General features: G+C 58.3%; 5 protein-coding genes across 5 annotated transcripts; 1 reads left to right on the top strand and 4 right to left on the bottom strand.

The window, feature by feature from the left end:
• Positions 1–200: 200 nt before the first annotated feature.
• On the bottom strand, positions 201–1,498 carry P884DRAFT_331579 (uncharacterized protein). The gene has a single exon (XM_069445736.1). It carries the CDS (start codon positions 1,404–1,406, stop codon positions 207–209), a length of 1,200 nt encoding a protein of 399 aa, XP_069295172.1. The 5' UTR covers positions 1,407–1,498; the 3' UTR covers positions 201–206.
• Positions 1,499–2,106: 608 nt separating this feature from the next.
• On the bottom strand, positions 2,107–3,627 carry P884DRAFT_207178 (uncharacterized protein; the record flags this gene model as incomplete). The annotated part of the gene is made up of 3 exons (XM_069438772.1): positions 2,107–2,571; positions 2,663–3,267; positions 3,375–3,627. The coding sequence occupies 3 exons, from the start codon at positions 3,625–3,627 to the stop codon at positions 2,107–2,109; spliced, it is 1,323 nt and encodes a 440-aa protein (XP_069295171.1).
• Positions 3,628–4,104: 477 nt separating this feature from the next.
• P884DRAFT_271821 (uncharacterized protein) lies at positions 4,105–4,452 on the bottom strand (the record flags this gene model as incomplete). The annotated part of the gene is made up of 1 exon (XM_069442471.1): positions 4,105–4,452. The coding sequence occupies one exon, from the start codon at positions 4,450–4,452 to the stop codon at positions 4,105–4,107; it is 348 nt and encodes a 115-aa protein (XP_069295170.1).
• A 1,645-nt stretch (positions 4,453–6,097) lies between these two features.
• Positions 6,098–7,939, bottom strand: P884DRAFT_228966 (Zinc/iron permease; the record flags this gene model as incomplete). Its single annotated transcript, XM_069439737.1, has 5 exons — positions 6,098–6,362; positions 6,447–6,574; positions 6,660–7,573; positions 7,654–7,796; positions 7,864–7,939. The coding sequence occupies 5 exons, from the start codon at positions 7,937–7,939 to the stop codon at positions 6,328–6,330; spliced, it is 1,296 nt and encodes a 431-aa protein (XP_069295169.1). The 3' UTR covers positions 6,098–6,327.
• A 3,149-nt stretch (positions 7,940–11,088) lies between these two features.
• P884DRAFT_207388 (cytochrome oxidase assembly protein-domain-containing protein) lies at positions 11,089–12,643 on the top strand (the record flags this gene model as incomplete). The annotated part of the gene is made up of 2 exons (XM_069438788.1): positions 11,089–11,459; positions 11,515–12,643. 2 exons carry the CDS (start codon positions 11,089–11,091, stop codon positions 12,641–12,643), a joined length of 1,500 nt encoding a protein of 499 aa, XP_069295168.1.
• Positions 12,644–12,734: the final 91 nt, after the last annotated feature.

The following is a 12,734-nucleotide window of genomic DNA, read 5'->3' as shown; positions in this document are numbered from 1 at the left end:
AAAGATTTAAAAGGAACACGGAACGTGAGGCCAGCCATGACAGTGCGTGGAGACAACATACAAATCGCTTTCTTTTCGACGCTCGTGAGAGAGTAAAGCAAGGTGAGTCTAGTCTACATCCAACGCTCTAGACCCTATCCGTTCACACCACCAATCTTCGGTTTAAATGAGAGTTTTCCCCCGGCCCCCCCCCCCCTCTTCCCTTCTTAACCCAGACCGATCCCGGCACCCGCGAGATGGTTATTATGATTCGGATGCAGATGCTGCTGATTGGGGTGAGGTTGGTGACCAGGACCATTATGATACCCCGTCCCCGTCCCCGTCCCGATCCCTTCCTCGGACACGCACAGCCCGCCCAGCCGCTCGTCCAGCCACCGCGCGAGCTCCTCGACGTGCCGCCGCATCAGGGAGACGCTGCTGCTGCTGCTGCTGCTGCTGCCGCCTCCAATGCTATTGCTGCTGCCGCTGCCGCCGGCGGCGGAGACGGTCGCGGTGCTCGCGCTCGTCGTCGAGGCGGCCCCCGTCGTGTGCGCCGACAGCACGGACGCCTGCGAGGGCGAGCCCGGGTAGGGCGAGCCCGGGTGCGGCGCCGGCGTCGCCGTCGTGCTGCTCTGGCTCGCGCCGCCAGCCGACGCGGTGCCGGTTGCTGGCGCGTGGCTGCTGGATGGGGTGGTTAATGTCGGTGGTTGTGGTCCTGTTGTTGTCGCCGCTGCTGGTGTTGCTGTTGATGTCGTTGCTGCTGATGGTTGTTGTTGTGGTTGTTGTTGTTGTTGTCGTTGTTCTGGCTGTGGTTGTGGTGGAGGGGTTGAAGGGCGCGGTGTGAGGGACGGATCGGCGGTTGCGGCGGCGGCGGTAGTCGTCGTGTCCGGTGGTTGGCTCTGCGGATGATGGTGGTGCCCTTCGGTCGCCGCGGAGGGGGCGACGGACGCCGGGCTGCGGCTCAGGAGGTTGAGGTGTGGAGCGGGAGCGGGCTGGGTGGGGCTGAACTTCCCTGACGGAGCAGCACCCTCGACGCCGCCCATGCAGATGAAGAGCATCCCGCAGCGCAGGCGGCGGATGACGAAGACGGCGCCGTTGTCGAGCTGGACGGTGACGGAGGGCGCCGAGTGCCTGCCGCCCTTCCGGGCTCGGACGGTGCTGCCGGGAGGGATTGAGGCGGTCGCGGGATCGGTCGAGCCCGGTCCTGCGTTGGAGGGACCCTGGAGGGCCCAGAGGGAGGCGGCGACGGCGGCCTGGCGTCGGAGGGCGCTCGCGGGCAGGTTACTGGCATGAACGAGCAGACTTCCGGCCGGGGTGGTCAGCATGGCCGAGTGGATGAGCGGCGAGAGATTAGCGCGCAGGAACGACGTGACGCGCTTCGTGAGAAGCAGCGGAGGGGGCGGCGGCATCTGCATCACGCGCGACATGGTGGGCGAATGCTGGGGCCGCGGGAGAGGTAAGCGGCCGAGCTTGGAGGATGGAGCCGTCGTGGATGCTGATGAAAGATGAGACGGAGCTTGGAGCGCCAACGACGGGGGGAAGCTGAGGCAAGTGGTCCAAAAGTGTGGGGTTACCGCCGCGAGGGGGCACTCGCGGTCGATGTGGTGGGGCCCGATTGCCGGCTACGTATCGATAAGCACACGCTAATTTAGCGCCTCCTCGAGGCCCCGTTTAAGCCCCAAGCAGTGGAGCCGAACCTGGTCAGTTGCCGGTGCAAGCTTCAATGCCGCCTCAAAGCGCAGGCACTCTGCGAGTCTGCTCACCGAAGGCATCCAAGTTCACCCACGATCTCGATCTCGCGGAACTTGAAAGTTCTTGCGATACATGTGCAAGAAGAGAAGAAAAGGGAAGAGATGCAGACGAATTCCTTGGTGCTTGATTCTTCTTTGTTTATGAGCTTGTTTTCTTATTTGTATTTTTTTTGACAATCTTTTTGGAATCAACACCCGCGACGAACTACACTAGTTTCAAGCTTTCGAGCGGAACCAATTCAACGAACATAAAAGCAAAGAAGGACATCCGCAAACGGCAGGTTGCGCCCCGAGACGCCTAGACAACCAGAACATTGTCATCCAGCTCCATCCGCTGCTGCTGCTGCTGCTGCTGCTGCTGCTGCTGCTGCTGCTGCTACTCCATCTCCGCCTCGTCCGCCTCCTCCTCCTCGTCTGCTCTTCGCCGTCGATTCTTCAATCTGATCTGGTTCTGCCTGCGGAACCGCAGGTCATCGAAGATGTCGCGATAGATCCGGCCGTCCTCAGTGTTGGCTGCCCACTCCTCGTACGCCGGCCAGGCCATGTCCAGCACGTTGCTTGCCGACCATTCGTCGTTGCGGTTTAGCCGCAGGAGCAACATGACGACGCCCTTGAGACCCCGCGTGTAGTTGGATAGGGCTTGGAGAACGGAGTCGACATTGACATCCTTTACGCAGGCGTGCTCGCATGGGTTGTACTCGGCTGCGTCGTCGCCGGTGATGTGGAAGCAACCGCAGTCGGGACACTCCTCGGCGGGCGGCAGCTCCCGTCCGCTCATCATTCGGTATAGCAGCGCCCCGACCGCAAACAGCTCGCTTCCCCGGGTGTAGGGCCGTTGGGACTGTCCACGTCGGTCAGCACTCACCTTAACCAGGCGGCATAGGAGACATGAGACGGAGACGGAGCAAGGAACAGGAGAAGGTCAAACCGACCTTTGGAACATCCGTGCCATATCTATCCCACCTCGCCTTCCGCTCTCTCAACGCTCCCAGCCCCGCGCTATACTCCTCCTCCTCCATCGCCGCCACGGGCGTCTCCCTCGACGCGCTCACGCTCCCAGACACGAAACACCTCCCAAAGTTGCCCAGCTTCACGGCGCCGTACGTCTCGATGCCCCGCGGATGCTGCAGGAACACGTTGTCCGCCCTCAGATCCCGGTGCAGGACCGGCATCCAGTCCTTCTCGGCCTCCTTTCTGCTCCTGACCCTCCTCCACCTCCTCTTCCTCCCACCACCACCACCACCACCATCATCAACAGGACTATCAGCCGCAGCGGCGGCAACGACCCCGTACGTCTCCCTGATCCCCTCGTGCAGCCACTGCAGCGCGCGCAGCAGGCCCAGCGCGACGTGCCAGACGAACGACTCCGGCATGGAGCCGTCACCATCACCACTGCCGCTGCCGTGGTTGCCGTCCCGCGGTGCGTAGTCGCCGAGCACGTCCCGCAGCGTGCCGGCGTCCGGATAGTCCCAGAGGAGCATCCGCCGCGGGCCGGTCGCCGATGTCGTCGTCGTCGTCGTCGTCGTCGTCATCGTCCCTGTTGTTGTTGCTGGTAATACGTTGCCTGGGCGCTCGGTAATGTAAATGTCAGTCACCAACACGACGGCGGGTAGAGTTATATTTTATCCTTGCTTCACTGACCACCCTTCTCCGAGCGGAAGTGGACGGGGATGTTGACAAGCTCGTCGTGGATGGAGATGAGGTTCTCGTGGTTGAGGAGGTTGACCACCGACAGGAGGGCGGTGGTCTCGCCCTCGTTGCCGTCATCCCCGGGGAAAGGGCCAAGGGGCCGGGCGAGCAGGACCTCGCCGTCGGTGGTGCGCCGGACGAGGAAGAGCCCATCGCCGAGCGGCTTGTACAGAGAGTAGGAGGACTTGGGAAGATTGAAGGCGGCCATGGCGGATGTCGATGTACGGGGTTCTTGCTTCTCTGGCGAGGGAATGGTTAATTGAGAAAGAGTGTCTGAGGAATCATCGCCTCTTGAATTGGAGTTTGTGAGGAGGTTCGAGGCGGTTCCTGATGTTAGCTAAAGGCCACCCTGGGCTGCGAGCTCGCTTGCGCGGGAATGCCGTGTTTGCGGTTGTCCCGTCTTTGTCCGGCTCTGGGCTGCATTCCGGATCCGGGGGGAGCGCGAGACAAAGGCCCCGGCGTCAGAAGCGCCTCGTTTTTGGAAATCAAAAAACTCTACAAGGCAAGTTACTTATGCGAACCCCTTTCATTCATTAATGCTCTTTTTTGCAATGCGAATTCTCATCAAACCTCCTCAGCCAACAAAGGATGAGGCTGTCAGAACCGACCGGCCGTCTCTATCTACCTAACACTGACTCTTACGTGTATACAGTACATACAACCGCCAAGGAGCGGCTCTTTAGCCTCACTCATCATGCCAGGAGGTCCCCTCCATTTCCGCAACCCTTCCCAGCCTCTCCCACCAATACCGCCTCCTGGCCAGCCTCGCCATCAGGGGGCTCTCCATCCTCGGAACGACGACGCAATGTCGCGCCAGTGCCCTCCTGATCAGGAAGTACATCGCCCGCCAGTCGAGGTCCGCGTCCGCCCGCCGGGGGAGCGCGAAGCCCATCTCGAAGGGCGGCGCGAACAGGCCGCGCCAAAAAGCCTGCGGCAGGTCGGCGATGCGCGAGGCGGGTGCGACTGCTCTCGAGGCCAAGCGCGGGCTGGCCAGGTCGGACGTCGGCTTCTGCTGGATAACCAGCTGCAGCATCTCGGCGGGGAGGACGGAGAAGGGGGTCGCCAGCCGCGGCCTTGCCCGGCCTGTTTGGGATGGCGGCGGCGGCAGCGGCAGCGGCAGCGGCAGCGTAGGTCGAGGGACACGGGATCGTGCACCGTCGGAAGGCGGTCCAGGCCCAGCTCGGCTTCGAGGCCGTCGAAGCTCTCGAGCCGGCGCATGCTCACGCGGCGGCAGTTCCTCCCGTGGCACGCCGGCTTCCGGGTCCGCTCGTGAGCCCGGGGGATGGGCCAGGTAGTGTCGAAACACCAGTCGGTTATGAGAGAGATATCGACCCCTTTGGAGACGGCCAACTCACACCATGTGTCAAGACCGACGGAGCGGAAAGGCGGCCATATATAAAACCCACGTCAGCGGTCATGATTTGTAACTCCCGGAGCCAACTCCCTCAGAGACTGAAAAGACCGAGGCGACCAACACCACATCACATCACATACGAGCCCGCCAAATGCCGCTGGTTAGCCTCTCTCACCCTTCCTGGCCGTCGCTCTTTGCTACCCAAAGTTAGTCTTTCCCCCTGCCGGCGGCCCAACAACCAGGTGGGACCTTTATCACCAGACCCGGCCCAGTCTGCCCGGTCTGCCGTGGCACAAGCTGTTGGCCAGAATGCTGAGGACGAATAACACCCTCTATAAAGCAAGGGAGAATCCGGCATAATGAGGCAATGGGGAGCTGAAGAGAGCGAACCGCTCACGGGTCCAACGGTGGCGGTTTTAAGGTCACTTTACACAGGCCCCAGGCCCCCTACGTCCCTCCTCTGTCCAAGTTTGTTTCTGCAAGGAATGTGCGAGTACATACAACTGTTTGTGCGTCAGATCTCAAAATTCAGGAAAGAACCAACCGACGTCGGTGGGAATGCTTTGCTCACAACTCAGCCATGCTTTCATGCAAGCACGGCTTACTGAATACACACGGATTACGGCGTACATGCACCTCAAACCTGAGCCCTTGCTAGCGACTCACTTCTCGCCAACACCTAATCTAGCGAAACTACCTGCTGCGTCAGGTGGTGCACTACATGTAACACAACAGAGGGCGTTTCGTTTCTTACGCCCAAAACATCACAACAACCCCTGCTCTTATCGAGGCACCCTTGACCTTGACCCTCCCAGGCGCCTCACCACTCTCACTCACCCACCCACCGTGCATATGTATGTACTGTAAAAGTACTCGGTAGTGGTTAGCACTCTTCTGTTCCTCTGTGTTCATGATTAGTGTAAGGTATGTATGTAGTATGTATCTACTCTCTTGCCTGGCAGCTACTACACCCGTAACTCCAGCCGTTTCTGTTTTTCATCGTCATCATCCGCCCCTTGAAAGTCCGCCCCTTGAAAGCGTGCGCGCCTTTTCGTCCTCCATCCAACCGAGCTTTGATTTCCATCGGACGCCTTTTCACCCACATGTGCACATAACAAGACTTGGTATCAGGCCGCCAGGTGCCAGAAGCGAATGGGAAACTTGTCATATTGTCCCTTCCTCAGCACAGCCAAAAGGGAACCCCACTGAAACATGAGAAGGGATTTCGGTTACAAGACACGGTTTCCTCCTCCAAAGAACGTCTTGGCAGTGGAATGAATGGTTGGCAGTTTCCGTGTCCCGCCCCAATACAGTGATAATTAGAGTTCACCTTTTTCTTTTACTTTTCTTGAAATTTTTTTTGTTATTTTTTGCTCTTTTTGTTTCGCTCTCGAGGGCTGGGAAGCTGCCATTGACCGCTCGAGTAATTATCGGGAAAAAGAAGAATTGTTATTAATAATGAGCGTAACTGGAGCTCGCAGTTTGTCATCCGGCGTGAGTGGGGGGGCGACATCTGCCGGGCGATATCCAAATGGCTGATGTTGTCGCGTTCATTCAGGCAAATGCGCCAACGATAGACATCCCGATTGCTAGCTCAAGAGTTAGTTCTCGCACCCAGCTACAGACAAAGAGGGTGGAGGAGGGAAGAGAGAGAAATTAGGTGTGAAACGCACCTCCGAGTATCACAAAGATAAACGCAGTGACCCGATCCTTCTTTGTCAGCGTCTTGTAGGCTTCCTCGGACAAGAAGTCCTCAGCCAGGAGGTCGACGAGGGCGGCGTAGATCAGGAGGCCAGAGGAGCTTAGGGGGGGAAAAGACTGTCAGCCTCGGATCAAAGCCGTCCACCTCCATTTTGTTTTGGTGGTAATGAGCGCAGCACACTCACATCGCATTGAACACGCCCACAATGATGAGGCCGAACGCGCTGTTGGGGTCGTACGAGTCCCGGACGATCAGGCCGATGGCCTGGCCGATCGGGGCGGTCGCTCCAAAGGCGACAACCAGCAGCCAGGGGCGGATGCTTCCGCGGGGATACGGAACGGCGGCGATGCGGGAACCGAGACCGAGGCCCTCGAACATCTGGTGGAAGAGGATGGCGACCAGGAGGACGATGAAGCCGTCGATGGTGATGCTGACCGTCATGCCCACAAAGACCGAGTGGAACAGGATGCCGCCCTCGAGCAGGGTGATGTTCATCGACATCTTGCGGTACACGAGCGGGTCGACCGGCTGGCCCGTCTCGACGTCGATGTACGGCGAGTCATCATTGACCGTATTCCCGCCGATCAGGCTTCCGCGCTTGAGGGACGCCTGATCCGCTTCCTGCGGGCTCAACGCCTTGATCATGTTCAGCATCTCCAGCCTCTGCCGGACGTACTGCTCGTAAAAGACGATAAACCAGGGCGGCATCTCGGACTGGGCGGCGAACTCCTCGGTGTCGCCATAGCCTCGCATTTTCTCGTCGTACATCCTCTGGGCCATCTTCTTCTCGTAATCGACCTCATCCGTCTCGAACTCGTCGGGACTGGTGTTGTATCTGGGCGGCCGCGGAGGCGGGTCACCACGGTTCACCGGCGCGGGAGCGCCAATGGCTCGAGGTGGTTGGCTGTGCGTCTCGAAACCCATGGGCCCGCCATGAGAGTGAGACTGACCGCCCATCTTGCCGTTGAGCCACATCTCGATGATGAAGAGGCAGAACATGGAGCCCATCATGATGACGCCTGGCAGGGCCGGGTATTGGTCCGTGAACAGATCGGGGAGGCATGGATCGGTCAGGTTGCCAAACGCCGTCGGGAGAAGCTAAAGCTCCGATGATCAGTCGCCCACGTCCCCCCCCCCCTCCCCAAACACGTTGACCTGGCTGTCATGCCCCGACTTACATGAACGAATGCCGTCGCAATAAGGACACCGGTGCCGAAGTGCTTGCAGAGGAAGAACGTCTTGGCCGGCACGTGAACCCACTTGACCTTCTTTGCCACGACAGGAAATCCGGCGCCGAAGATGGATGCCGCCAGAACGAGGACTGGACGTTGTCTCGAGTTAGTGCTCGACGCCGACGGACGGCAGCAGGAAACGTTGCTCGAACTTACAGAGACCCGCAACGTGGAGGCCGAGGTCGTACTCGCCTACCTCCTCGCCGCTGCCGCACTTCGGCTTCCCTCCCATCAGCAGATCCATGTCGGGGGCCGCGGCCGTCGCATCGTCGGCCATTGTGTGTGACGGGCTGACAGACTCGCTGCTGCTCGCAAAGTGCTTTGCTCAAGGGGAAGAACCGCGCCAGGCGATTCACGCCCAGGACAGAAAAAGAGCGAAAGCCTTTATTGTGTAAAATCTACCAGCGAAGCCGCCCCGCGGCTCCGGTCGAACAGAAGAGAACAAGAAAAAAGAGGGGGGGAAGGAAAGGGGGAGAAAGAAGGAAATCACAGAACGGGCCCGATTCCCCCAACCATGAAGAACGAGGAGGAAGGGGGGGAAAGGGAACAACGGGGTGGGAAGAGAGAAAAGAAGAGAGAGAGAGAGAGAGAGAGAGAGAGAGAGAGAGAGAGAGAGAGAGAGAGAGAGAGAGAGAAAGAGAGAGGAGAGAAACAAAGGGGGCAAAGATTCACTCCAACACAGACGAAGAGAGGAAGAGAGAGAGAGAAAAAAAAAAAAAGAAACCCTCCAGAGGATAGGACGAGTGGTTGAGCCAGGAAGATCGAACGCTTAGGCATGATATACTGATACGGATCCAGGTGTATTCAGAATACGGAACCGCCTTGGCGTCGATCAACGTATCGACGTCTGGTGCGAGCAAGGACCGCACACGCGAGTCGTGCTCTCTGAGCGGGCAGGGGCAACTTCGTCGCAGAATACCACAGTAACCAGCGACAGCCTGGCATCGAGACTCGTCAGTGGGACTCTCGACTAACCACCGGGTACCTGGTCCATACGAGCACACCTATTGAGGAAAGAGTCATGATCTGCGCCGTCGTGAGTAGATACGGGGGCCTTTGTGAGGCTTCTCAGTCATCCGTGGAGTTTTAGGCCAGGGTCGTTCATGTCGATTGTTTCCTCATATTGGGACACGTTTGTTGACATCGCTTGCTACTTTCAAGGATTCGAGACCCGAGGGTCAGGTTGTTTTCTGAGCTCTTGGCGGCAAGGTCAAACCGTCACGTCTCCGCCTCCGGTAGTTGGTCCCCTTGCCACTGTGTCGTAGCGTACGCAACAGTGTGTTTGTTGTATGTCCGACTACGCCGTACGCAACAGCCGCTCTTGGCCATTACTACACCACTGTGTACCCTGGCGTGGACGGTACACACTAATCCGTACTGCGTAATCCGCACACTATGCTAGGCCCTCGGAAAGTGACGGTGGGGGAGGGGACCCCTAGGGTAGTGTTTGTAGTGCAAGCATGTCGGCGGCGAATATCAATTGGGATGTGAAACGGGCCCACCCTCCTGGTGCGCCTCGGAAGCCACTCCCGGCCGTCCAGTCGGGGGTTTTCATCGCTGGATGATCGCGGTGCCCCAGATCCACTTTGGTCTCGAAGTAGCCGCTTGCTGATGCGTTTGTTAATGCAGGATGCATGGAGTGGGCGGTACGGATTACACACCCTACAAGCCCCGTCAACATGAGAGAGACCGGTGTGAACTCTTTGGGTCGGTGCATTCCTAGCGAGGCGTACATACATGTAAATACATGTATGTATATGCACGGATTGTCTTCAGCACATGCATTCATTACTCAGGGCTCTGGCCGTCTGATATCCTCCAGCATCCTCAGGGAGGACTGAGCGCGTAACACAACTGAATGCCTCCGCAAACTTGGCATGCGGAAAGACTTGCCCTGTGTACCACGGGCGCCCCAATTGGGGGCAAGAAATACCGACGGAGCAGGGTCCGGCACCAGCTTCTGTGTAGGATTCGTCAGTGTGTAATCCGTAGTATGAAAAATTGGCACACCAAGTATGTGCCAGATGTTCTGGTTGGACGTGACTGCAGCAGGCGACTTCTTTCCAAGAATAGATGTATGTATGCACATGCATCCGGCGGGGAGCCGCAGAAAGAGGGGGGTTGTTGAAAGGAGATGGCCGCAACCGAAGAAACAGACGCAGGGGCCTAAAACGTAGACCCGCCTGCTATGGAAAGATTAATACGTAGTTAATGTGTGGGAGCCCCAGCCTCTTGCGAGGCGATCGCTGAGCACCTGTAACTCTTGGCATCTCGCTGGCGCCGATCTTGTCGGATGGTGCTGCAGACCGTGCTCGGGTCGTCGGCTTCCGTTCGGTCAAAACATTTTGCTGGCCAACTATAAGCAAGCCTCCGAGATCTGACGAGATTCTTGCCACGGGCAGTTCCGTGGTCGACAAGACCTTCCGTGCATGGAAGACTCTCAAGCATGACCCTTTCTCGGCAGAAGGGGTGAAGCCATGTTGCTTGGTACGCTGCCGAAACAATCCAAGTACGGACGTGCAACTTGTGCATACACAGTCCGTGGTCTGGACAGAGACCACCATGTTCTCTAAGAGTGTTTCCATTTCCTCACCCTCACCAGATTCCAGCTTCCATGCTGTATAGCGCTGGTTGCGCCTCGATTTTGGACGAACGCCGGCCAAGGATGTATCCAAGACGAGAAGCCGGATCCGTATATTATGCGTGAGGTCTGGAATGCGGGAGTTTGATGATTGTCGAGCTGTGACGGCTGGCGCCAAAACGTGATTGGAAATTGGTTGACAGACAGTCCTGGTCTGAATGCTGTCGAAGTGCAGGCAAAATTGTACGTGTAGCGTGATATCGATTCTGAAATGTCAAGTGGCCGGGGGCTCGAATGGGCTTCAGCGGATCTTACAACTATAGAATGGTTTCTGGATAGACCATTTAATTCGTGATATGCTGTTGTTGTTTGCCATCCCTGCGAGGAGGTCTGGTTGCCGCAATTGATTAGATTAGTTAGAGGAGCGAGAAGGTTGGAGATGGATTGATTTAAAAACAGATTGTCTGGGCTATAAGAAAGTAGGATGCCAAAGCAGCCAACTGCGAGCCAAGAGAGGGTTTGAACTCGGAAGCTTGGAATTGGCTATCAAATGATTGGTCTAGTTAGCTTTCACTTGCTTGGTGAGAAAGGTGCACAGCGCACACGACCCGAACCCGCAGCGTGGGGGAGGTTGGTGGGTCCCACACGTGGCTACGCCCTTAAAGCTCGCTGAATGGTGGGCAGATTTTCTGGCGGATTTTACAGGGTGCCAGAGCATTCGAATCTCGGTTCGATGTGAGCGAGCTTCGGGACCGAAAGCAGCTCCCTAACAACAACCGCCACCGGCGCAAGCCAGCGAAATGGCCTTCTTCCAGCTCGGCCTACGTAGAGCCTCTGCGCACTTCTCTCGGGTGCCTCTGGCCTGCGGCCCCTGTTGGCGACGGCGGGTCCCGGCCTCTCCGTCCCGAGTCCTGCAGCTCTCGAGAGCTGTTCGGAGGAGTTATGCCTCGACAGCAACAGCCGAGTCAAAGAGTCCCGCTGGGTCGCTGAGCAGCAAGCTTGCGGAGTCTGCGAAGCCCGCGGCACCATCGGCTCCTTCCCAGAGTTCTGGTCGGTCCTCGACATTCCCAGAAACCAATGCAAAGGTTGTGGGCTACTGGCTCGTGGGCAGCGCCGTGAGCGTCTTCGGCATTGTGATCTTCGGGGGCTTGACTAGGCTGACAGAGTCTGGGTGTGTGGCCTTCCCGCGTCTGGCTTCTCTTTTTGGGAGTCTAACCATGCCGCAGGCTGAGCATCACGGAATGGAAACCCGTCACGGGCTCTCTGCCGCCCATGTCCGATACCGACTGGCAGTCCGAATTTGACAAGTACCGCGCCTCCCCGGAATTCAAACTGCTCAACCCGCACATGGACCTGGCCGAGTTCAAGAAGATCTACTTTATGGAGTGGACGCATCGTCTCTGGGGTCGCGTCGTCGGCCTCACCTTTGTGCTACCGACCATCTACTTCATTGCTCGCCGTCGGGTAACCCCCCGGATGGCTGTCAACTTGGTCGGCATCTCGGCGCTTATCGGGTTCCAGGGATTCATCGGGTGGTGGATGGTAAAGTCCGGGCTGAAGGATGATCTGTTTGCTCCTGGTTCCCATCCCCGGGTCAGCCAATACCGCCTGACCGTTCACCTCGCGACCGCCGTCGTTTGCTACTCATGGATGCTTCTCTCTGGCCTCGGAGTGCTCCGTACGCACCGCCTCCTCCGGGATCCCGAAGCCGCTGCCAAGGCAATTGCCGCGCTGAAGTCGCACGCCCTGAACGTGCTTCGCAGATCTGTGGCTGGCCTGACGGTGCTCATCTTCACCACCGTCCTCTCAGGCGCCCTGGTCGCAGGTCTCGACGCCGGTCTCATCTACAACGAGTTTCCGATGATGGGCACCGGGCTCACCCCCCCCAAATCCGAGCTGTTTGACAAGTTTTACAGCCGCAAGGAGGATGGCTCCGACCTCTGGTGGCGCAACATGCTCGAGAACCCCTCGCTCGTCCAGCTCGACCATCGGATCCTTGCCACGACTACCTTTGCTGCCGTGGTTGCCCTCTTTCTCTACAGCCGGACAGGCCGCGTCAAGGCTGCGATGCCCAAGGACGTGCGCAAAGGCGTCACCGGCCTCCTGCATCTGGCCCTGACGCAGGTTTCGCTCGGCATCGCTACTCTCCTGTACTTGGTCCCCATCCCGCTTGCCGCTGCTCACCAAGCCGGTGCACTTGCCCTGTTGACGGGGGCTCTTGTTGCGGGCCACCGATTGCGGGTGCCCAAGGCCACGCAGGCCCTGGTGCAGAAAGCTTTGCAGAACCCTTCCCGCGTGCAGACCGGGGCGATAAGCCAGAAGGTTCTGAAGAACGCCGCTGAGAAGAGCCATTAGGCCGCTTTTAAATGTCCTTGGCCTCGCTCAGTGCTAACTAGCAGCATGGCTGCGTTGTATTATGTATACTGTACTTATACGGTGATATACC

The sequence above is a fragment of the Thermothelomyces heterothallicus genome, assembly GCF_042370625.1.
Source record: "Thermothelomyces heterothallicus CBS 202.75 unplaced genomic scaffold P884_scaffold_23, whole genome shotgun sequence".
Lineage (NCBI taxonomy): Eukaryota > Fungi > Ascomycota > Sordariomycetes > Sordariales > Chaetomiaceae > Thermothelomyces > Thermothelomyces heterothallicus.
The sequence above is the reverse complement of the archived record's forward strand: the minus strand, read 5'-3'. Positions and strand labels throughout refer to the sequence as shown.